The sequence below is a fragment of the Perognathus longimembris genome, chromosome 2 (assembly GCF_023159225.1).
Source record: "Perognathus longimembris pacificus isolate PPM17 chromosome 2, ASM2315922v1, whole genome shotgun sequence".
Taxonomy (NCBI): domain Eukaryota; kingdom Metazoa; phylum Chordata; class Mammalia; order Rodentia; family Heteromyidae; genus Perognathus; species Perognathus longimembris.
Window position 1 is genome coordinate 68,484,066 of NC_063162.1, and position 25,549 is coordinate 68,509,614.

A 25,549-nucleotide genomic window follows, 5' to 3' on the forward strand; every position below is an offset into this window, starting at 1 on the left:
CTAAGGAAGGCTTCAGACTGAAAATACAATTGAAGAAAATACTTGTGAACTGAAAATCATACACAACCCTCATAAAAAGATACAAATTTAAAAATGGAGATGAAAGTGAGATGAATGCAAATATAATCATGGCTAAATAAATTCTACATTTTTTCTAAATTATAATAAGAAAACTTAGAATAAGTAAAACCCATACACAAGGAGAAAAATAAATAAATAAAACTGAATTCTCATTTCCTTTTACTCTAAAACTCATCTGAAGACAAAGGAGCAATTCTACAAATATTTAAGGAAAAAATGGAAAGAAATCTGAGAACTTAAACATGGATTTTATGATTGACCCTTGGAAAAACACTAACACCCGCTAACATGACCATGAAATGACATTCTTTTCCTTCTTATGGGAAACAGATGGGTTTTACAGATTACAACGCGAGGTTAAGCCAGTTACACCAATATCTGTGCTTTCTGTCCACAGTGTTGGATGCAGATTGTACCCGTGGAGAGGAAAGAAGAAAGGAGAACAAGACAGTGCTGGCTGCAGTCTTGATTTAAAAATTCCTTTTTTTTTTTTTTTTTTGCAGCTTACTAGCTTGCATCAAATATTTATTAGAAAATAGAAAGAATCTTGTCCTTCAATGCTTTCAATGAAATTAAAAAGCTTCATGAACTGGGCACTAGTGGCTCACACCCATAGCTAATCAGGAGGCTGAGATCTGAGGATTGAGGTTCAAAAGCAGCCTTGGCAGAAAAGTTCATGAGACTCTCATCTCTGATTAACTGAAAAGCCAGAAGTACAGCCATATCTCAAGTGGTAGAGTGCTAACCTTGAGTTAAGAAAAAGCTCAGGGACAGTGCCCAGGCTCCGAGTTGAAGATCCAGGACTGACACAATCACAGAAAGTATTTTGACTAAGTTCAATGTCATAACTGAACTTCTCTAAAGCGCCATTTTAAACAAGGTGGTAAGAAAGAGTTTCACCAATTAAGTAGAATATGACCTAAGTAAATAAGGTTGCTGATAAAAAGTACTCTGGGACAGTAGAGACCAGGTCTGCGAAACAAAAACTTGTTGTCAAATGTTATTTCCACAGGTTTGGATCAGCAACCTTACATATGTATCTAAAACCAAACAACTACTAAACATAAAAAGGTCTAAAATAGACCTATCAGTGGATCACAATAGCTCAACAGCTATGTACATATGATCATATAAGACAAGGATAAGCAAACTCTATTGTTGATGTTATATTTAAAGTTCTAGGTGAATTTCCTTTGGCGTACGCCACATGGCTACTGTATATGATTTTGGTACACAGGTATTGTATATATGCCTACCTGATCTAGGGAAGGGAAAGAAAAACAAGGGTGTAATATATCACAAGATATGTACTCACTGCCCTATCATGTAACTGTACCCCTTTTGCACAACACCTTGTCAACAAAATGTAATTAATAAAAAATATATAAAAGAAAAGAAAAAGTACTCTGAGAAGAAGAAAGGGCCAGGGCACAGGCCCTGAGGAAGGGATGTGAGGGCAGATGGGAGGACAGTGAGCAGACAAACATGGCCAGTGAGCCTAGGGTGTTCAGCTATGAAGTTAAGCTTAGAAATGGCAATGGCTGGGACCAAAATGATGCTCTAAAGAACAATGAGAGGTGGGCCCTGGTGGCTCACACCTGTAATCCTGGCTACTCAGGAGACTGAGATCTGAGAATCATGGTTCAAAGCCAGCTAGGGCAGAAAAGTCCCTGTGAGACTCTTACCTCCAATTAACCACTCAAACCAGAAGTGGTGCTGTGGCTCCAGTGGTAGAGCACTCGTCTTGAGTACAAAGAAGCTCAGGGACAGCTTTCAGGCCTAGAGTTCAAGCTCTACAACCAACATCAGCAACAAAAAAAGGGTGAGAAATATTCTGCTCTGAGCACGCTTGGAAGCTAGAGTCCACTGAATGTTCTGATGGAGAATTACAGAAGTGGGAACCAAGATTTGCTCAACAAAACTTTGACCTTCCAACATCATCATTCCTACCACTTTTTATAGCTTGTATTCTTCCCCAGAGCTGAGGACCAAACTCAGAGCCTTGCACTTGTCAGGCAAGTGCTCTTCCACTGAGCTCAATCCCCAACCCCCCTATCACTTTTTGAGACTATCTTTCATGGCTTTTCCAGCCCACACTTTCCTTCTTGCCCATAATTAAAAGCTGGATTTTACAAACATTTCCTCTCCCTTCACTCGCTCCTCTCACATTGTACTTGCCTCATCCCTTAATAAGTTCTGTCTGTCTCTCTGTCTGCTCTTTCTCTATCTCTCCCCTCACACTGCACCCTCACACCTAGAACGGAACATCTAGCTAGAGGGAAAAAAATGGCCATAGTTAGTGGTCTCATTTCAAATGTATTGCTGACAACTTCAAACAAGACACCAGAATTGTCAAGTATCCTACAATCCCGAATTATGTTCCTTTCAATAGCATAGGGTTTTCTGGACTGTGAAACTTGTCTCTCTTCCTCTTTAAAATTCCACCAGTTTCTTTCATACGGTCTTCAACTTGATGTAAAACTTCCATTGGTACACACGCTGCCACCTGAGCTACAAAAAGCTTTATACATCTTGTTAGTGCTTTTTGTGGGTCTATGTCTTTCCAGCCTTTATCAGTGTTTTCTTTAGTCCAGAGCATCAGAATTATCCACATGGTAGACCTTTAAAATTAAGAATATTGAACATTTTTCAGAAAAAGAAAGCTACAACTATCAGGATAAACATTAAATAAAAACTCAAGATGAGAAGATCAAACGCCAGGCTTTTGTACTAAATATCTCCTGACTGCACATAATTGTAATAATAGTGGTGATGATGATGATGATACATATTGTTAACATAGTTTTACCATGCAAAGATTCATTATAGTCAAATATTTACTTAATATATTTTGGATCTTTGAAATTGTTGACATTATTGGGAACATTGAAATTATTTCAGTTGTCACAGAGTGACAACTTGAAAATGGAATCACCTGATTTCCCACTATATATTTAAATTCCATAACAACTTGGTGATAATTTGCTCAAGCATTTCTCTCTATATAAATGGAAACAGACATTGAAGTACAAGTTAAAATACAGACTTAAAGACATGTTTTTAGTCAGGGCATTTGAAAATATATCCAATACACTCTTCTGCGTAATAAGGCACATTCTGTATTTTTATCCAGTGGTGCTTACACGAGTACACTGAAAACCCATCATGTATGCATGAATGTGTGTGTGCTTGTGTGTTTGTGTTCATGTGTGTTTATGTAAAAAAAAGTTGAAAGTTTTCCAGTCAATATTCTTATTCCAGAATAACAAAACCTCACTTGTCTTCTATTACTGCCATAGAAAATCACCATAAACATAGTGACTGTAAACAACACAAATTTATTGTCTTCAGAGTTTCAGACATCAGAACTCCAAAGTGAATTTCACTGGATTAAATCAAGATCCCAAAAGGCTCTGACTTGTAGGGGCCACATCAGAGAATCTCATCCCTCCCACCTTCTAAAGGACATAGCAGAGAGCCTGTGGCTCATCCCTCCCTAAGGGCTGTAGAAGAGAGCCCGTGGCTCGTCCCTCCCACCTTCTAGGTGCCACATCAGAGAGCTTATGGCTCGTCCCTCCCATCTTCTAGGGGCCATATGGCTTGACCCTCCCACCTTCTAGGGGTTACCTGCATGCCTGGGCTCATAAATAGGCCTTCCTCCTCACCTCTGCTCCATCATCATATCTCTCGTCTTCTAACCTCTTCTTCCCTTAATCACCCTGGGGATACACTGGGGTACCATGTTGACCCAGGGTATTCTTCCTATTTTCAGGTGATTTTATCACATCCATATAACATAATAAAATGCATTCTTAGGTTGTAATAATTAAGAGGGAGGCATCTTTAAAGGCCTGTTTCTCTGCTTGCTGCAACAACTCATAGTCAGAAGAGAAATCTCCACAGAAATATGAAAGTGCTCAAAATGAAATGGAAAAAGTGACAAAAAATGAAATAAAATAAAACCTAAAAAAAAAGTGAGTATACCAAAAAAAGAGAGAGAGAGAGCCTATATATCAAAAGGTAAAAAAGCCAACAAAAGCACTTGGAAGGTGATTCCTAGTTCCATGCCTCCTCTCACTTTCTTTCTCCCCAAATGTCTTTAGTGGATTACCCTCACTCTCCTGTGAATTTTGTGAGGCGACACTGTGCGCGCGTGCGTGATGACATGAAACTGGGTGAAGGACACAGGCATGGTGACATAGCATCACAATGCCCCCGCACTGGCTTTGGCAATCAGTGCTGGGACCTGAGCTGAAGCAGGTAGTGTATACCATGTGGAAATGCTGTGTCAAGAATTATTCGGGTCCTGGGAGGGAGAGAGTGGAACGGCAGGAGCTCTCATCAGAACAGCCCACAACTGAAAAAAAGTCTGAGCTGTCTGTTTCTGGAATTTTCCAGTTTATATTTTTGGAACATACTGGCAGCACATAACAGAAACCAAGGAAAGGAAAACCACAGATAATGAAAGACTACTCTAACAGCAAAGGAGCAAAGCAGTGAGAAGAGGCATAACAGTATCAAGAGTCCGGCCACTTCTCAGAAGTTCTAGGTGCTTACGATTCTTGTAAATAGAAACCTTGGCCTCTTGACCTCTCTCTAGTCCTCTTTTGGGGATGAAAGTAATAATATGCACCCCAAATACCTTGGAAATTCAGTAATGAGAAAACATGCTGATGCCCATAGAAGAACTCTGAAAACTCTAAAATCTAATGGATTGCTAAAGTCACTTAGGGGCAGGAAATTTAATTGGCCCAACATTGTACCCAACATGGTTTATCTGGATCTATCTGGCTGTTACCAGATAAGACAACACAAAAGGTTTGAATTGAATTCACATGTAATAGATGTCTATCCTTGGTTGCTTCTGATTCAGAGGATCTTACTTTGAGGATGAAGAAATGGCAGCTCTTTGATGAACTGATTTCTGTGGCTTATGCTCTTCATCCTGAACCACTGCTCATCTGTACCAACCCAAGTACTTTGGGTTGCTGAGTTTTAGTGTTTAGGTCTTTATCTTACTCTTTAAATCAAATTTCAACTCTTTTTTAGGATACTAAGATAGTATCCTATCTTAGGCTACCGCTCCTCTCAGTAAAGAGAACTCTCCTGATTTCAGTCACTGGTAACTATGGTTGATTGGAACTCTGCAAGGTCAGTATAGGACGCATGCCTTGACATTATCCCATAAGGAATATGAGGATTGGGACATTATTGGCCCACTCCTTTGTCACTTGTGACGAGCTGGTGAGGGTAAAGGGCGGGGGTGGCAGTGCAGTTGGTATCTTCTGCAAATTCTGGTTTTCTTTCCCTGCAGTTGAACTAAACAAAGAAAGGTCATTGGAATGTGAGATGTTGGGCAATTGCACATAAAACCTACTGGAGTGTATGTGGTTCCTGCTGTGTTAGCCCCACCCCACTCTGACTTTGGTCTTTTCCATGTTGCTGTTTGAATAGTGTGTATGCCTGACACGTGTGACCATGTGTAACTGAGAGGGATATTTCTCAATAGCACCTCTTTCTGCCCAGAAATAAACACCATGCCAATTGTTAGCCCCCCCTCAAAAAAAGTGAACCAGTGTAAACACCCACATTGGCATTGAACTTTGCATGCAGACAGTACTACACAGCCTGGCAGGGAAGCAAGAAGCCTCAACTTTCTCCCTCTCTTCGCTGCCAACAACCTACACTTCTCCCCAGCTTAAGAAAAATGAGGCATTTCTGGTTCTCTCATCTGCTCACCATTTTTCTCTTGCTGCAGTATAACTCTTGTTCCTTTGCAGGTCTTTTTCTGTCAGGCATCGCCACGTGATTTATACGGAGTCTGCCTCAACCAACTTCAGTGCAGAAGCCAAGCTTATTTGCGGCTGAGCAGTTGTTGGTCACTATTCCTTTTCTTTCCTGAGATAAACTGTTTATGAACAACAGTTCTCTCTCCCACACAGCTGCCCAGCTGTGGCCAGGTGTTACCTGCCTTACTGCATCTCCCCAGCCCCCCCCTCCTGCCACACTCCTTCCCCCTAGATCTTCCCCTGTCCAGTGGGCATATTTTTTTAAAGCAGAGGTTGGCAAAGAGCCATCTGTAAAGAACAGGGGAGACCTCTCTTGCATGTGGGCAGTGTGGGCTCTTCCAGCGACTCGACTCAGAGCAGAGTGGAAGCAGACGAAGACCGTGCGTGCATGAATGAGGGTGGCTGCATGCCAATCTATTTTTTTAATGGGCAGTGGACCAGATTTGGCCTATGGACTACTGTTTAGTAAACCCTGTCTTCTTTCCAGAATACCCCAAACACATTGTTCAATAAACATTTGCTAACATATTTTTTGAGACTTGAGCAAAAAAGATAAGTGAATATTATTTTGACTGAGATATTCAGTCGAACATTAGGGTTTCACAGGAACCCCTGGACAGATTTGCTCTGAATGAGCACCCTGTTTTTTCAGGAACAAGCAGATCATGACTTATCATTGTACTCATCCAGTGTTCCCAGAATTTTTAAAAATCTGATTTTTTTTTCAAGCTGATTACAGAGACTTCCCTGGAATTTTTATATCCATTTCCTACACAGATGATGAGTACTTCCAAAACATGCTAGCTAGCTCCTATCATAACTACCTGATTTCCCAGGAGAAACTACCACTGAGGCTCAGATGCTGCCCAATTTTCTATGAAGCTCAATGGGGAAAATCTACATGTTACCATTTATTTTGCTACTTAGTGAACCCTGGTGATGAACTAAAATAAAAGTAGTTTTAATACTCCTGGACACTGCTGGCTCACACATGTGATCCTAGCTACTGAGGATTGAGGTTCAAAGCTAATCCAGCCAGAAAAGTCTGTGAGACTCTTAATTCCAATTAACCAGAAAAAAGCTGGAAGTGAAACTATAGCTCAAGTGAAGCTAAGGGATGGTGCCTGGGCCCTGAGTTCAAGCCCCAGTACTGGTGTGTGAGCGTGCACGCACACATACACATATATACTCTACAACCCTAGAGAAGTCACACATGGGACATTAATCAGCCCCGGCCAGCCCAACTAGTGGGTAAATTCTCAACTAGAGAAACTGAATCCACACAGAATACAAGGTAGTCTGATAGACAAATAATTATTCATTTTTTGTGGTTTCCCTCATTTGTGGGAGCTAGAATGTGCCTATAAATCTATAAGTAAACACATTGGGTGGTATCCAAGTGGTTATAAATGAATTAACTGAAGTATAGTCAATTCCATGGAGAGGGCAAAGATTGTAGTTCTTTAGAAAGACTACATGAAAGCCCAACAAAACAAGAACCAGGAGATGGATACTTGAAAGGGAGGGAAGGGAAGAGGAGCAGAAGAATGAATGGGGGATAGGAGTAGAATGCAAGCAAGAATGCATTGTATAGAAAACAAAATTGAGAAAAATAAAGGAAGGGGTGGGTGGAAAGTGCATGAAGATGTTGACAGAGTGACACATATCAAGATGCATTGTCTACATAAAATGCTTTGTTAAATGGCAAAAACAAATTGGACACATAACTGAAAAATTAAGAAAAAGTAAAGGAAGCCATGGGGTGGGGGGGGCAGATGAGAATGCTAAAAGTAGTGACATTGATCAAGAGGCACTGTGTTCATAAACTATTCTGTTGAATGACAACTCCTTTGTATAGCTACTTGAATACAATAAAAATATTCAAAAGAATAATAACTCATGCTCCATAGTAGCTGCTTTAAAACAAATTCTAGAGACCATAGGAAGAATTTCCAAGTAAGATATATATATATATGCACACACACAAATACACACACACACACACACACACACACACACTCCCTTCCTGAAATTCAATCACTTGTTCTAGCTTGCTGCCAAATATTCTCATTTCATCGGGTACTAAAAGGAACAATAAAGGTTATGGTGATATATCACTATAGGCTTGTTTTCTTTCTCATTATTTATCACCTTGAAAAATGACGGGCTGGGAATATGGCCTAGTGGTAAAGTGCTTCCCTCGTATACATGAAGTCCTGGGTTCGATTCCTCAGCACCACATATATAGAAAAAAGCCGGAAGTGGCACTGTGGCTCAAGTGGTAGAGTGCTAGCCTTGAGCAAAAAGAAGCCAGGGATAGTGCTCAGGCCCTGAGTCCACGCCCCAGGACTGGCAACAAAAACAAAACAAAACAAAAAAATGACTATTTTTTAATAATTATATTGTTCATATCGTCAGCCCTGAGCCAGGTATGATCTGATGATAATTATCTAAACTCTATGCCTATAAAGTTCAGTGGGTGTCTAGCATGCAGAGCAACTCCATAAATATTTGTTTAGCCAGATGTTGATAGCTTATGCCTGTACTCCTAGCTACTCAGGAGGCTGAGATCTGAGAATTACAGTTCAAAGCTATCCCAGATAGACAAATCTCAGAGCTTCTTATTTCAATTAACTAGTCAGAAGCCAGAAGTAGAGATATGGTTCGAGTGATAGAACAAAAAACACAATTGAGAATGCAAGGCCCAGACTTCAAGCCTCAATACTAGCAGAGTAATTAATTAATAATGCTAAAGCAGTCTAAAAGCTTCATGCCTTCCTATAACATTATAAAGAAAAGATTTTGAGGGACTGGGAAGATGGCCTAGTGGCAAGAGTGCTTGCCTCGAATACATGAAGCCCTGGGTTTGATTCTTCAGCACCACATAGATAGAAAATGGCCAGAAGTGGGGCTGTAGTTCAAGTGGCAGAGTGCTAGCCTTGAGCAAAAAGAAGCCAGGGACAGTGCTCAGGCCCTGAATTCAAGCTCCAGGACTGCCCCTCCCCCCACAAAACACTCTTAATCCCTTTGTACCTCATCTTTACAATAAAATTAAATTTTAAAAAAGAAAATATTTTGAAGAACAGAATAAATATTTGAATTCCAAAGTGGGTGATGTGGCTCTCACCTATAATTTTACCTACTTGGGAAGATCATAGTTCAAAGCCAGCCTAGGCAAAAAGTCCTCAACTCTCTCATGCCAACCAAAAGCTGTGTGTGGTGCCACACACCTGTCATCCCAGCGACAGAAGAGAGTGGGAACGGAGGACTGTATTCCAAACTGGCCTGAGCCAAAAAGCAAGACTCTATCTCAAAAATAACCACCAAAGAACTGAGCTAGTGTCATGGCACAAGTGGTTAGAATGACTGTATAGTCATTGTGAGGCTCTGAGTTCAGATCCCAGTGCTGCTACACAAAAGACATTAAATTCCTTTTTTTTTTTTTTTTTTTTTTTTTGCCAGTCCTGGGCCTTGGACTCAGGGCCTGAGCACTGTCCCTGGCTTCTTTTTGCTCAAGGCTAGCACTCTACCCCTTGAGCCACAGCGCCACTTCTGGCCATTTTCTATATATGTGGTGCCGGGGAATCGAACCCAGGGCCTCATGTATACGAGTCAAGCACTCTTGCCACTAGGCCATGTTCCTAGCCCTAAATTCCTATTTCTTTCTTTGCAGTATCAGTAAGACCAGCCAAATAATAGCAATGTGGATCAGCAATACTTTCAGTTAAATATTTTCTTTGCCTATGTAAATATCTATTTAGGTTTTTAAAGGGATTAAAGAATGATAGATATATATATATATGGAAATACTGTGTTATTATATTGGCATGTATAAATATCATTCATTTCCCCTCTTTACATATTAAAGATTGCTCATTTTGGTTGTACTGAGAAGCTTGGTCTGGGTGAAAAGTTGGGTTTGATTTCCATTAAATGGTCAGAAGTCTTACTCTCACTTGGGTTAGGATGATGGAAATTGTAACAAAGCGTGCTGTGGTCCTGCTCCAAAAAGATCTGTCCCCACCTCAAATTCATCTTGGGGTTTAGTGCATCAGTGCTGTGGGGGTGGGGGTAGGGAGGGAGAGAGAGAGAGAGAGACAGAGAGACAGGGAGAGATGGGGCAGTTCCTTATGAATGGAGTCACCCTATCCAATGAGTGTCTTGCTCTTGAGGAACCAAGCACAGCACTCAGGAGAGGTCTGCTGGGATGCCAGGCCCCCTTCCGCACTGTGTCTTCAAGCACCCTTGCCAGAAACCCAGCACCTGCTGGTGCCATCATTTGACCTTCTAGGACCCTAAGCCAAAATAAACCTCTTTTCTTTATAAACTGGCCTGACCCCCAGTATCCTGTTACAGTGACTGAAAACAAGCTCAGAGAATGTGTCAAGACTCTCATATAAGAATCTCTTGGAAACCTGTCGTGCACATTGTCAGGCTGCCACCCCTCCGGGGGTCAGTGTTCAGTTATCCTGTGAGGATCTCCATCTTGCTCCCTTTCTCACGGATCCTCCACGTCAGGACACCCTGAAATCCCCAGACTCCCCCACACAGTCAGCCCTCACCACCGCTTCACTTTTTCTTTCAAATACACGACCAGACAGACTCATAAGGCATTTCTCCCCACTCTTCCTCTTAGCTCAGAGGTCAAGTGAATGAAGGCGAATGTATTTGTTCTTGAAGCTAAGAACAAAAGGGTCAGAGAAAATGTTTTGCAGCCCGGGTTAGCTAGCTGTTCTAGTCTGTTACAAGAAAGTGGTTTAAGCCTGCGTCTGCCCCTTTCAAATCCTCATGTAAGATATTAAAGTCCCTTCTCCCTTATCCAGCTAACTCTCAGCCGGCATTAACCTTCCCCTCCGCTCGAGTCTTCAACTTGGGAAATGAATCTCTCAAGCTTGGGGCCCATGTGAACCGAAAGCTTAATGGCCGCTCAGCCGGCCGCCGCAGGAGCTGCGGGCCTGCCTTGCCGACCGGTATTGAAACCTGTGCAGCTGCCCTGTCTAATTGGGCTCCTGCTCAGTCGCTCCCAAATAGCTGTTTGAGTCCTAGAATTGCTGGTGGATTTGTTGTTGTTGTTGTTGTTGTTAGCATTTTTTTTTTTTCCAATCTGGCTAATAAGATTTTCCAAGTCACTAAAGCCAGAGGGATTTGAGGGAAGAAAGCCTTCTTTGTTAAACAAAGGAAGTTCTATGGGACTTGGTGCCTTTGAATTTAGGGAAAGTGACTCAATTACATTGTGAAATGATTGTGAATATTGCAGGATCTCGGGGGACAAGGTCGCTCCTCACCCTGATGACCGTGCAAGGAGAATATTGGTTTTAGTGAAAATCCCTTCTCTGAAACATCCAGGGGTTGCGACTTGTCTCCCAAGAATTTTGACAAATATCACAGAGTCAAAGGCAGCAACAGACGTTCCAAAGAGTCTATGAATTTTAAATGTTTGTTTTTCCAGCCATCCTAACACAGATTCATTAAATAGATAGATAGATAGATAGATAGATGTATATGTATATATTCAGGAAGTAGTCAGCACTGGAAGATAAGCAGAAGTCACTGCAGTTTCCTTTAGAGTCTGAATGGAAGATTAAATCATCAATGACTCAAGGTTTCTAATGCGGGGCGAGGGGTGGGGGGAGAAGAAGCTACACGTTTCCATGTAGAATGCCATAGTTCATATAAATTTCCAGTGATGTCAGGTTCCTGAAAATGAGGCTGTATTAACACTGCACTTAGAAAACCTTATTTTAGTATAGACAGTAAGTATTGTTTCTCACATAGCAGCAGGAAAACAGGCGCCTAAAGGATCCTTTGCACCAATTCCAAGATGCTTCCACAAATTCCTAAGGCTTAAGACTGCAGTGAGTGTCCATCTTCCTGGAAAGAGTCCGAGGAGATGGGGAAGGAAGGAGACATCTGTGGAATGGGGGCAGGGTCCCTGCAGAGCTGTGCCAGGTGGCCCTGTCATCCAGGGTAGTTTTCTGTACAATGAAGGAGTTTTCAAAGGAAATTGGGAGTTCAGATTCGCTTTTGACATACTCGAATACAAGAACACACAGGCATCTCATCTTAAAACTGTAAATGCCTTCTTTTGTTAGTTGTGGGGCTTGAACTCGAGGGAGGCCTGGACACTGTCCCTGAGCTCTTTTGCTCAAAGCTGGTGCTCCATCACTTTAAGCCACAGCACCATTTCTGGTTTTTGAGTGATTCATTGGAAATAAGAGTCTCAAGGACTTTCTTGCTCCGGCTGACTTTGAACTGTCATCCTCAGATCTCAGCCTCCTGAGTAGCTAGGATTACAGGGGTGAACCCTTGGTGCCCAGCTTGTAAATAACTTTTGATTAACAGGTGAGTTACTTAGAGAAATAGGAGCATATACATATATACATACATGCATGTGCACACATGGGGAGCTTGTGCAGGCTGTGTGGAGCCTCTGATTGGGTTCAGGGACTGCTATGGCCCACAGGCTGCCCAATGATCTGGAGAGCCATGTAGCTCTCTCCTAGAGATCCCTATTAACCCGTACACAATGCACTCCAGGTGGTGCCCTTCCTTAGGACCCTTCTTGTCTAGTGGGAGATCTACCTATCTTTTTTTCAATAAATCTTTGGCATTTTATTTCTCCCTCTGTGTCCACAGACTAATTCTTCGAGGCCATGGAAACAAAGGACTGACCAGGGAGCTACAGTCTTGTGGTACCAACAGTGTGGGTGCAGTCTTTGGTACTAACACAAGGTGAGTGGATTTTCCCAGGCCTCTGCTTCTGCTCTGCATATGTTGCCCAGTTCATTAAGAGAAAACCTAATGATCGGCATTTAAGTTAGTGTGTGTGTGTGTGTGTGTGTGTGTGTGTATGTGTGTGTGTTGGCCCTGAGACTTGAACTCAGTGCAGTGGCACTGTCCCTGAGCACTTTCTTTACTCAAGGCTAGCAATCTACCACTTGAGCCATATCTCCACTGGTTTTTTAGTACTTAATTAAAGATAAGCGTCTCACAGACTTTCCTGCTCTGGCTGGCTTCAAACTGCAATCCTTAGATCTCAATCTTGTGAGCAGCTAGGCTATAACAAGGATGAGCCACAAGCACAACTGGCTTTGAGTTACATTTTTGTTGGAAACCAAAGTATATGTAAGAAAAATCTGATTAGCTTTTTCAAGACATGGTATTATCATGTAGTCTGCCTACAATCTGAAATGTATGCTAAGTTTTGAACTTGTCAACCCTTCATTAATATTTCTGGAATACACAAATCCATGCTCCAACTCCCAGCTGAATAATCTTCATGGTATCCTCAGGAGACTAATAGACTGGAGTAGAGTAAGCCCCAGCCTTTGCCTATGAGAAAGTCTGGGTCGAATTCCCAATCAGTTTGCTTTGGGAAGGGAAACACACATGTCCTTTGCAGAGTGGAAACACAGGGAAGAGAGTGAGAGCTGGCAGCTCTTCTCCAGCTGAGGCACCCTTCCCCCAGCTGCCAGCTCCCATCTGCCTGGAGCTACTACGTGTTGAAAACTAGTCCTAGACAAAGCATGTCAAGAAGCCAACTGGGCAAACCTGCGATGAACCCTGGCAACTGTTATTTCTCACTCTCTTTGAGTGATTCTGACACCCAAGCAGAGGGAGAAGGATCTGGGCTGTGATCACAGGTCTGAATCTTAGGATGGAGTGCTGAAGTCCATTAGTGATGTCTGCCTCTCATGTCTTTAGACCTTGCCTTATAGCCTTGTCATTTCAAACACACACACACACACACACAACACACACACACACACACACACACACACACACACACACACATATCCTTCTCTCCATCTGAATCACCAAGGTTTCCTCTTTCTAATCTAGGGTCCATAATCTGATTATACCCTAACTGTTGGGAACAAAATACCTTCAAGTGAACTTAGTATGTCAAAATCACAATGATTTGAAAATCAAAGGAGAAGCCCATCAAAGAGCATTTTGCATCAAAGAGCATTTGTAGGCATGAAGGCATATACCATGTCCAGACTGAGAACGACATTGCTGTCACACAAGCTCCAGAAAAAAATAGTCTTACAACTTGTAGCCTTGCTCGATTGTTTAAAAGGTTGTCAAAGGTGAACTCCTTGAATTTACAATAAATCAAGACTCAATTTGGATGTGTAAACATGTTTCCCTTTCCCCTCATTGGTTCTTGTATCACTCCCTGCGTGTCTTCCTCAATGCCAGAAGCCTAAGCTCTCTGTTTTGGGAAGCACCCATCCTTGAGTTCACTCTTGTGTTCATTTTCTTTTTTTCTTTTTTTTTTTAAATTTTTTTTTTATTTTTATTTTATTTTATTTTTTTCTCAAATTTTTATTATCAAACTGACGTACAGAGAGGTTACAGTATCATACGTTGGGCATTGGATACATTTCTTGTACTGTTTGTTGCCTTGTCCCTCATGCCCCCCTCCCTCCCCCCCTTTCCCTCCCCCCCCCAGGTGTTCAGTTCACTTACACCAAACAGTTTTGCAAGTATTGCTTTTGTAGTTATTTCTCTTTTTTTACCCTGTGTCTCTCGAATTTGGTATTCCCTTTGAATTTCCTACTTCCAATACCAGTAAACACGGTTTCCAATATACTCAGGTAAGATTACAGAGATAGTGTAGGTACAAACATAGGAAGGTGATACAAAACATCATCAATAATAGAAACTACACATACACATAGGACGTTGAAAATAGTTACAACTGTAATATATCACTTGTTTCCATAACATGGAGTTCATTTCACTTTTCTCACTAGCCAGTTTTTATTCCATGGTCCTCCACTTCCACATCCGTAGCTGTTCTGCCAATGCCGTCCGCCTCCTTGGCCCCCGTATGGTCTGCTGAATTCTCTCCAAGCCTCAACCCAACAACCTTTCAACTGTAGGCATTTTTCTAGCTGAGCTGCCATGGCTGGATAGAGGAAAATCATATAAGGGAAAAGCAAACACATTCACTGCTCACCGCCTGCCCTCATCCATGGAATCAAAATCTTCTTTGCTGTTTTCCTTTTTGCTTTTCTTTGTAAAACTGTAGTTACTGATGACATTCTTGCTGCAAAAACAGAAGTTACCAAACTAAAACTAGATCCTTATATATCACCCTGCACCAAAATCAATTCCAAATGGATTAAAGACCTCGAAATCAAAACAGATACCCTGAAAACACTAAAGGAAGGAGTAGGAGAAACACTTGAGCTCCTTGGCACAGGACGAAACTTCCTTAACAAAGACGCAGAAATGCTACAAATCAAAGAAAGGATGGACAAATGAGACTGCCTCAAACTGCAGAGCTTCTGCAGGGCAAAGGAAAGCCCACAGATTGGGAAAAGCTCTTTACCGGCCATACAACAGACAAAGGCCTCATATCTAAAATATATGCAGAACTAAAAAAATTACATTCCTCCAAAACAAAACTGCAAAGAACCAATAGCCCTCTCAACAAGTGGGCTAAAGACTTAAAAAGAGACTTCTCTGATGAGGAAATGAGAATGGCCAAGAGCCATATGAAAAAGTGCTCTACATCACTGGCCATAAAAGAAATGCAAATCAAAACAACATTGAGATTCCATCTCACCCCAGTAAGAATGTCCTATATCAAGAAAACTAACAATAACAACTGTTGGAGGGGATAGGCCAAATGAACCCTACTTCATTGTTGGTGGGAATGAAAACTGATTCAGCAACTCTGGAAAGCAGTATGGAGATTCCTCAGAAGGCTAAACATAGAGCTCCCCTGTGACCCAGCAGCCCCACTTTTGAGCATTTACCCCAAAGACCACAAACAAGAACACACTAAAGCCACCAGTACAACAATGTTCATCGCAGCACAATTTGTCATAGCTAGAATATGGAACCAACCCAGATGCCCCTCAGTAGATGAATGGATCAGGAAAATGTGGTACATATACACAATGGAATTCTATGCCTCTATCAGAAAGAATGGCATTGCCCCATTTGTAAGGAAATGGAAGCACTTGGAAAAAATTATACTAAGTGAAGTGAGCCAGACCCAAAGAAACATGGACTCTATGGTCTCCCTCATAGGGAATAATTAGCACAGGTTTAGGCTAGTCACAGCAGAGGATCACAAGAGCCCAGTAGCTATACCCTTATGAACACATAAGATGATGCTAAGTGAAATGAACTCCATGTTATGGAAATGACTGTTATATCACTGTTGTAAGTGCTTTCAACATGTGATATGAAACCATAGCTTCTATTATTGATTACCTTCTTGTATCCCCTTCCTGTGGTTGTACCTGCACTATCTCTGTATTTTATCTGAGTACATTGGAAACCATATATACTGGTATTAGAACTAGGAAACTGAAAGGGAATACCAAAATCGAGAGACACAGGGTAAAAAGACAAATGACTATAAAAGCAATACTTGCAAAACTGTTTGGTGTAAATCAACTGAACAACTCATGGGGGGAAAGGAAAAGGGGGAGGGGGGAGGGAGGAGATAACAAACAGTACAAGAAATGTATCCAAAGCCTAATGTATGAAACTATAACCTCTCTGTAATCAGTTTGACAATAAAAATTAAAAAAAAAACACAGAAGTTACTTTTTAGACTTCATTTTAACTCATCCTGAGCTACATTTACCTTTAGTGTGATCAAATTTTTGGTATAGAAACATTTTAACTTAGCTTCTGTATTTTCTCTTTATTTCACTGATTATTCATTCCTCTCACTCTCTTTTAAGGTCTCTGTCACTCTCACTGTCTTTCTGTCACTATATATGTCCCTCCCTCCCCATCTCTCCCTTATCTCTCTTCTCTTCCTCCCTCCCTCCTGTCTGTGTGTGTTTATCTCCCTCCTTCCTTCCTCTCTCTGTCTCTCTTTCTAGCTCTCCTCTATTCCCTTCCTCTCCCCTTCCCTACTCTGTCTCTTTCCCTTCTCTCTGTTTTTCTGTCTTTTTCTCTCCTTCTTCCCTCCCCCACCCTCCCTTCTGTCCTTGGCCTTAAGTGTTGTGCTCTGGGGTTGTATCCTTCATTCTCTCTTCTCTCTACTGTTACACTCCACCAGGCTTAAGGACTGGGGACTGTCTATACCAGTGGTTATCAGATACATTTTGTCTTCCCTGGATATTTGATGATATCTGTAGATACTTCCTTCATGATAGCAACTTGAGGGTGACACAAAAGTCCAGGGGTAACACACATCCTACATTCCATAACACATCCATAGCCCCATGTCAGTGATGCCATGCTTGAGGAACTTGGTCTCTATGGTAATGAATCCCACATCTGTTTCTGGAGTGGACCATTGTGCCTGATACGCCACAGACATTTAACCTCTAAAGGAGCCATCTTCACCTGAAAAGCTCACCCGCTCTTGCATTCATTAAAAAAATAACACCATGCCATCTATACCTACTTGATCCCAACAGAATGCAAGGTGCCATCCTTAATCCATGGCCTCCCTCACCACTGAAGTGTTATCTTCCAGAAAATTCTGACCACTCACTGACCCCTGAAGGATCTCTTAGGTCCTTCCACTATTCTGCTTTCTGGGTACTGACTTACTCTTCGGGCTTCTTACCATTCTTGTCTGCCCCTCATCCCTGTCAGAAGCACACCAGAAACATTTGACATCTTGGTTGTCCATCAAAGGAGCGCTGGCTTGTGTCCTATTGTGAATGGACTCACAATGTCTGAATCCTCAGCTGCTTTCTGTCTGCAGCTGTTTGCCCCTGCCTGTGATCCATTTCCTCACGTAGACCTCACCTCATGGGTTCCTTCCAGTCTCTGTGTGGATGTCAGGCCTTCCAGGAAACTTTCCATGGAGACCTAGAACCTGGGCCCCTCAGCACTGCTATTTCTGGGCACCTCATCTACCCAAACAACTCCACAGAAGCCTTTGAAAGACTTACCCAAGTCAGCTGGGAATGTGGCCTAATGGTAAAGTGCTCGCCTCATATACTTGAAACCCTGAGTTCAATTCCTCAGCACCACACATATAGAAAAAGCCAGAAGTGGCACTGTGGCTCAAGTGGTAGAGTGCTAGCTTTGAGCAAAAAGAAGCCAGAGACAGTGCTCAGGCCCTGAGTTCAAGCCCCAGGACTGGCAAAAAAAAAAAAAGACTTACCCTACTAAACAGTAGTTTCTCCAGTATCTTTCTGTGACTGATACCAGCTACCTTCCTTGGCTCTTGTAAGCACCTGATAAATTCTAGTAAATAAGTGGATGATTAATTGGTCCATGAGTTAGTACCAAATCTAAGTCCTCCTTAACATTATTTCTTTAAAAAGCTTTAATAAAACCACTCTAAAATGTTTGATAGCTTAATAATTATTAACTAATTATTAGTTAATATTTTTAAATAAAATGTTTCATATAAAAGCAATTTAACTTAAGACAAAGAAATTAGGAATTCAGTCAGGTACTGGTGGTTCACACCTGTAATCCTAGCTACTCAGGAGGCTGAGATCTAGGATCACAGTTTACAGTCAGCACAAGCAGAAAATTTCCTGAGATTCTTTCTCCAATTAAGAGCATATGGCTAGGAGTGGAAGTGTGGCTCAAGTGTAGTGCTCCAGCCTTTAGCTGAAAAGCCAAGCAAGATTGTAGTATTTGCACAAAATAAGAAAGGGAAGGAAGAAAGGAAGAAAGGAAGGGAGGAAGGAAGGAAGGAAGGAAGGAAGGAAGGAAGGAAGGAAGGAAGGAAGAAAGGAAATTACACAATTCCTCTAGGTATTTAGCTTATTTATATCTGTACAATGTTCAAAGATTTTGTGAGAAATGGAGTTTATACATGAAATTGAATAAATGCAATTGATGCTTATTTTCAGCCTTAGGTGACAAAGCATGTTGCAGTCTGTCTGAACTAGTGCTTAGCAACAAAACAGAAAAGTTAACAATGAACTTCCTCTGATCTTCTAGCTCAAAGAAGGCATACCAACTGTTTATCAGCAGCTGGATTTGATCCTCATTTTTCAAACCTTCAGCATTGCTTACATTTTGCTTTGTACCCAGGATCATTCTAAAGCCATCCCAGGGAGCTTTCTTTCCTGCACTTAAGGCTGGTGTTTGCACACAAGAAATCAGGCTAAGGATGTCCTACACATAAAAAATAAAATGCAAAGAAAGATCAAAGCACAGAGTTGAATCCCCAACACCACACACGTATTTTTGGGTCATAGACATTGCAATGCAGAAACCGAGATGGGCAATGAGCTTCTGTGCCTGCCATATGGGATTATGTGGTGTCAAATAAGTGCACAGTCAGGATGTAGACAGAGGGGTTACAGGATGTGATATTTGTCCAGGTTTGGGTTCAAGCTCACTTCTGTCATCTTGAGGACGTGTGAACTTAGACCTCAGTCCTTATTTCAATCATTTGGGGGGAAAAAAGCCTTTCGTTGTAGGAATATATAGGCAAAATAAACTCCTTCCTGGAATATTTTTTAAAGTAAAATAGCCTGGCACCAGTGGCTTGGCTCATGCCTGTCACAGTAAGGTACAGGAGACTGATACCTGAGGATCATGTTTCAAAGCCAGCCTGGACAGGAAAGTCTGTGCAACTCATCTCTAATTAGCCATAAAAAAGTGGAACTATGGCTCAAGTGGTAAAATGCAGTTTTGAGCCCAAAAGCTCAGGGACAGGACCCAGGCTCTGAGTTCAAGCCCCAGAACTGGCACTAAAAAAGAAAGAAGTAAAACACTTTTTGGCAAATATCTTTTCATATTTTCTACATAGGAACTGCAAAAAGAGAGAGAGAAGGATTTGCTCTCTTAGGTTTAAAACATCTTCAAATCCCTAGGGAACTCAGTGCTATATTGGCACTGTTGTCAAACTACAGCATCACATCTCAGTGACACCATGAGGAAAGAAGGTGTGGGGCCCTGAGTTCATAGAAGGTGTGGGGCCCAGCTGGAATACCATCTATGTTCCTTCTATTCTCGGAAAATGGCTCAGATCACTATGTTTCCATAGCCCTCCATGAGAAAAGGATAATTTTCATCAATAGGGCTCTCATTTGTCATTTTTCTAGGTTGTCCCTGAGCCATTTCAAAATCGAAAGAAAACTATTCATTTGAAGAATTTAATCTATACTGTAGGGTCTGGTACATGCCTGAATAATAGATGTCAAAGTCTCATAGGGAAAGTATATGTAGAAGTAAACATTACATGCTATACGTTGTGCTATACTGAGAATCAACATTGATTTAGGGCTTATCACTGAAATTCACAACATAGATAAACTCATTTCATCTCTGTAAATAAGGATCATTATTGTCCCTCCTCCATAAGTAAGTTTGATGGATTTGGGATATCGCATCTTTACTATGCTACTGCTTCCAGTTATTCGATCAAACACAAATGTGTGTGTGTGTTGCCCTGGTGGGATTTTGTGAAGATGTTTACAGTCCATAATCAGAAGGCTTTAAAAGCAGGAAGCGTGGGGGAGGGGTGGCCAGTAGTTCACATTTGCCACCCTAGCTATTTGTGAAGCTGAGGCCAGAAGAACTACAGTTCAAGGCCCACCTGAGCAGACACACAAGGTCCCCTTCTCAACCCACAGCTCAGAGTAGTTCATGTCTGCCATCCTAGTTACATTTCTAGGCAGAAGAGTTCACAGGACTCCAACTGACTGTGGTGTTGTGAACTTGTCATCACAGTTCCCATATGAAGCCTAAAAGAGATCGATTTCAGTTCAGTTCCTGCTTAGGCAGGAACGGAGACACTGTAAAATAACCATTGCCTAGCTAGACACCTGCCTGTAATCCTGAGGAGGCTGAGATATGAGATCACTGCTCAAAACCAATCAGGAGGGCTGGGGATGTGGCCTAGTGGCAAGAGCGCTTGCCTTGTATACATGAAGCCCTAGGTTCAATTCTCCAGCACCACATATATAGAAAACGGCCAGAAGTGGCGCTGTGGCTCAAGTGGCAGAGTGCTAGCCTTGAGCAAAAGGAAACCAGGGACAGTGCTCAGGCCTGAGTCCAAGCCCCAGGAATGGCCAAAAAAAAAAAAAAAAAAAAAACAATCAGGAAGGAAAGTCTGCAATACTGTCATCTCTACTAAACTACAAAGAAAGGATGGAAGTAGAGCTGTGTCTCAAATGATAACTCACTAGCCTTGAGCACAAAAGCTCAGAGACAGCACCCAGACCCTGAGTTCAAGCCCCAGGACTAGCAAGAACATATATATGGGCCTGTTTCAATCTGCTGAGAGGTCTCCGAAGGGAACCTGAACTTTCTCTGAAGAAGAGACTCTAACTTAGTCCCAGGGTTTGCATTCTCCTCAGCATTCCACCCTGCCTTTCCTGACAGCCTGCCCTAAGGATTTCACAGAAGGGTAACCAGGCCTCACACCAACTGACGAGTCCACAGGCAATTTAGACCTCCATGACTTTTCCTACTGACTAGCCTGCCTGTTATTCTGTTGGTTGCTATTCATTTTTTTGGTTCTAGTTAGCCAGCCCTTCTGCCTGAGTTAGCTCTCTTCCTGTTTGCTGTCTGAGTCCCATGTATTATGTTTTTGCTTCATATCAGCTATTGTGACCCTTTTAAAATTATACCCTGCAGATCAGATTGTGAGCAATTTGAGGTTCACGATCAAGCATGAGTTCTTCATTGTTAGGTAATCTGTGCCCAGGCTAGCTCTTAGCACTCAGTGGGTTTATTCTGTTTAATTGCATAGAGAGGAGTTGTCTATAATGAAATGTGAAATTAATTTATCATTGGGATCAGAACACAGAACATTCACTGGGAACTTTAGAGGGAAGAGGGATGTTGATGCAGTAGAAAAGGGAAATACTGCATAATACTGATTCACACCAGGAAGCTTTTACGATGTCTACATGTTCTTCACTTCTTCACAGCAGCCTTTAGAGCTCACCTCACCCAGCTGCCCATGGATGAGAGGAAAGTCCCAGATGCTGATATGAAAAGCCCTCTTCATGCATGCAGGCATGTTTTCATGTCCTGCTGAGCCACAGCTGGACTCCTAGCTTTCTTGGCTGGTGTGTTGGAATCACCAACACACTGGTAATCCAGTGCAAGCCCTTCCCACACCTCTAATCTTACCAGAATAGGTCATGTTACACCCTACTCCAGCTCCAATAATTGCCTCCTTTGGACCTCTTTTGCACCCACATTTCTAGCAGACACCTGCAAACAAGCAGGTCCACATAGAGACTTTGCACTCAGACTCAGAGTTGAAAATGTCCTTCACCTATGTGATTCCTATCATCTTGGGTAAGTTACTTTAGCTACTCTGCTTCCTTCATTCACTTAGTGTGCAGGTCAGCATTCTGCAAAAGCAGTGAGACAGTAGAAGACATTTATTAAGTGATTTATTGAAAGCAGTTGGTTTATGCAATCCCACAAGTCTGCCTCTTGGCTGGCATTGCTCAGTGAGAAGAACCCATATATGGCATCTCCCTCTAGCCTGTGAAAATAAACACGCCTGAGCTTCAGTTCACTGCTCCCCTCTCCTCCCCCCAAGCCAGAGGAAGAGCCCACTTGGTGCTTCAGCCAGAATCCAGCCTGGAAGGAGCTGGCCAGCTGCCAATGATAATTGGATGTCCTGCTGTGTGACAACAATAATTTGGAAGGTAATAATTAGAGTGGGAGGAGAAAGAGCTGTGATTTTCCTGTTGCATTACAGAAACTTTTCGAGCCACGTTTCATTGATTTTGATCTTCACCTTTTTTTCCCTTGTACAAGTTTTCTACCATTTTTTTTTTACGCACTATACAAAAAAAAATATGAGGGAACTCATAAGGTTTGTATGTTCTGTTTAGGAGCTTGTGCTAGAGAATCATATGAAATCCATCTTTGTGTGGAATCTTGGTACAAGATCATGAATAAACAATTCTTGACTGGATAAAATATACCAGCCGTTCAGAGTAAAGGGCAGAGCAAGGGCAGAATCAGACACCTCGGTTCCTTTACAGAGAAGAGCTGTGGCAGATTTTCTAGAACAAAAGCCCAAAGGACTTCAGCTGCTTGGCCAGTGTGCCTGTGGAGGTGGGCCTGCAGCTGGCCCTGGCACAGGGGCAGGGCGGCACTTCCCAGGGAGAACAGAAAGTCCTGTGAGGAGACACTTGTGGGACGTTTCAGTGGCAGAGAGCAGACCCCAAGTGGAGACACCTTACATCAATGAGGGACTTTATTTGTCTCCATCAAGTGTTACTCCACAATGAAGCCCAGTTACCACTGAGCCAGGACAACCTCTGAATGAGCCTGAACACAACTGGAGTTAGCAAGTCAGGAGGAGCGAGTCCCAGGGAATGGATGGGACCAGCCCGAGTCAGATGCAGGACTTGAGCAGTGCCATGCAGGACCAAAGTCACTGCAGAGACCCAAGAACAAGGAGCCAAAAGGACAGTGGCACTGGGGAGAAAGGTGAGGACTCCAATGGCTGCTGTAAGCACTGGCCCCTGCACACCACGTCTGCAGGCGCATCTAGAATTCCAACAGGTGGCTGAGGCCTCAGCCTGGAGCAGAAGTGAAGACTCACCACGGCTTTGCGGGGAGCACCAGAGGAGAAGAAATGAAGATTCATTGCAGCTCTGTGGGGAGCATCAGGGGATAAGTGAAGACTCACCACAGCTCTGTGCGGAGCATCAGGGTAAAAGTGAAGACTTAGTATCGTGCCAAGTCGCAAGACCACCACCAAGAAGACCACCGAGACTCAGACATTCCGAAATGCAATAGCAAGGCAAGACTTTATTCAAGCGGGGCCGCGGCCCGGGCCTTGTCCTACCCACCGACACAGCGGAGGTTAGGAGGCAGCCTCAAGCTACGATTACACAGGGCTTATAAAGGCAAAAAACAAAGTTACAACAATCAGGAGTTCAAGCAAGCAAGATTAGGACACAGGTACAAAACTGATTGGATCAGGGTTCGAGGCACCCCAGGGGTGGTCAGAGTTAAGCATTCCCAGCGGTTAGGGTTCTAGACCGACTGGGCCCTAATGGGCTTATCCTGGGTCTGCTCACAGGGCCTGCTTATCTCAGGTTCACGTGGTAAAGTGGGGTTCACGTGGTAAAGTGGGGCCTGACTTCAAAGTCTGGCACTTCATTTCCCCCTTTTTCTTTTTGGTACCTTGGGAGCCAATCACGGCTCCATTCTGTCCATTTCAATGGCTTGCATGTCCAGGGGATGATATAGAGGTAAGGCATGGGCCAGTAGGGCCCAAAGTAGTAACCAAAAATAACTCTGGTCCCTCGGTTTTAAAGGGGGGCTGATGGGTGAAGATCATCCATCTTCTGTAACTTCTTCAGGCTGACTCAGGGGCGTTGACCTTACCTAGCCAGAAACCTATAACCTTAGTCTACTTTACCAAGGGACTGCACACATTAAACTGGACAGGACTCCTGCTCATCACACTCGGAAAGTCACTTATTCAGGTTCAGGTCCAAGTGATCTGGCACATCCCAGTTGCCTGTGGCCAGATCACATAAGTAAGTAAGTCTGGCCACCAGGTTCTTAAGGGGGCTTCCTTAGTTGCTAAAATAAGGGGGTCACCCCACTTTGGAGTGAGCTGCCAAAATAATTGGAAAGGCTGGTGAGGGTTAGCGTCAACATTAGCCAGGGTAGCAAGGAAATAAGGCAAAAAGAAAATTATAACAATATTCAGTCTAACTTTCTTTTCTTGAGGCAAAGGTGAAGCGGCTGAGTCGGGTGCTTGGAGACCTCCCATGTTCCACCACGGTAGTCGTCGTCCAGGGCAAAGGGGTCAGCTGGCCTGGCGTGGAAGCAATGAACCCAAGTGGCAATGCCGTCTAGGGTCCCTTCCACTGTGGTTCTAAGAATTTGGGGTTATGCCTCCAGACAAACAGTCAGTCCCCTGGTCTGAATAAATGGGGGGGTAGGGACAGAAGCAGAATCATATAATGCCTTAAGTTGGGGTCACATATTCTTGTGCATGAGCTGCAAATAATCGAGTTTACACAAAAATTCAGCATCATCCAAATCAGCAAGCAATTCAGTCTGAAGGCTAGGGATAATGGGCGGGGGGTACCCAAACATTATTTCAAAAGGAGTAAAGCCAAGCTGATAGGGAGAATTTCTTACTCTAAGCAGAGCAAAAGGAAGGAGTGACACCCAGTCTGCGCCAGTCTCTAAGGCCAGTTTAGTTAAGGTTTCTTTTAGAGTCCGATTCATTTTCTCTACCTGTCCTGAACTCTGGGATCTATAAGCACAATGCAATTTCCAATCCGTCCCCAGTGCGGTGGCTATTCCCTGACTTACTTCTGAGACGAAGGCCGGTCCGTTGTCTGACCCAGTGGTGGATGGGAAGCCATACCTGGGTAGGATTTCTTCCAGGATCTTCTTAGCCACTACATTCGCCGTCTCATGCTTTGTTGGATAGGCTTCAACCCATCCTGAAAAGGTGTCTACAAAAACTAGCAAATATTTGTATCCACATTTTCCAGGTTTAAATCTACTTCCCAATACACACCTGGCCTATCCCCACAGAGGCGAGCTCCTTTAGTAATTTGTTGATTGGGGGCATTGGCAAGCTGACAGGCCTTGCAATTTTTAACAATAAGTTGATCTCCTTGTCTAATTTTCACTTTGGAGTGTCGGAGCAAGTCCTGCATTTTTCGGGTTCCCATGTGAGAAGCTCAGTGGATTCTCTTAAGGATCCCCTTACCCAGCCCTTATGGCAAGATAAGTTTCCCTTCACAAGTTTTTCACCAGTCATTGTT

The 25,549-nt window shown here is 42.8% G+C and overlaps 1 protein-coding gene across 1 annotated transcript in view; it reads left to right on the forward strand.

The window, feature by feature from the left end:
* Positions 1-1,566: 1,566 nt before the first annotated feature.
* Positions 1,567-25,549, forward strand: part of LOC125344642 — a 61,899-nt gene continuing 37,916 nt past the window's right edge. Inside the window, 4 exon segments of the mRNA XM_048337074.1 lie at positions 1,567-1,658; positions 12,507-12,602; positions 17,603-17,783; positions 21,992-22,085. Of these exon segments, the coding sequence (XP_048193031.1) occupies positions 1,567-1,658; positions 12,507-12,602; positions 17,603-17,783; positions 21,992-22,085 (463 nt within the window).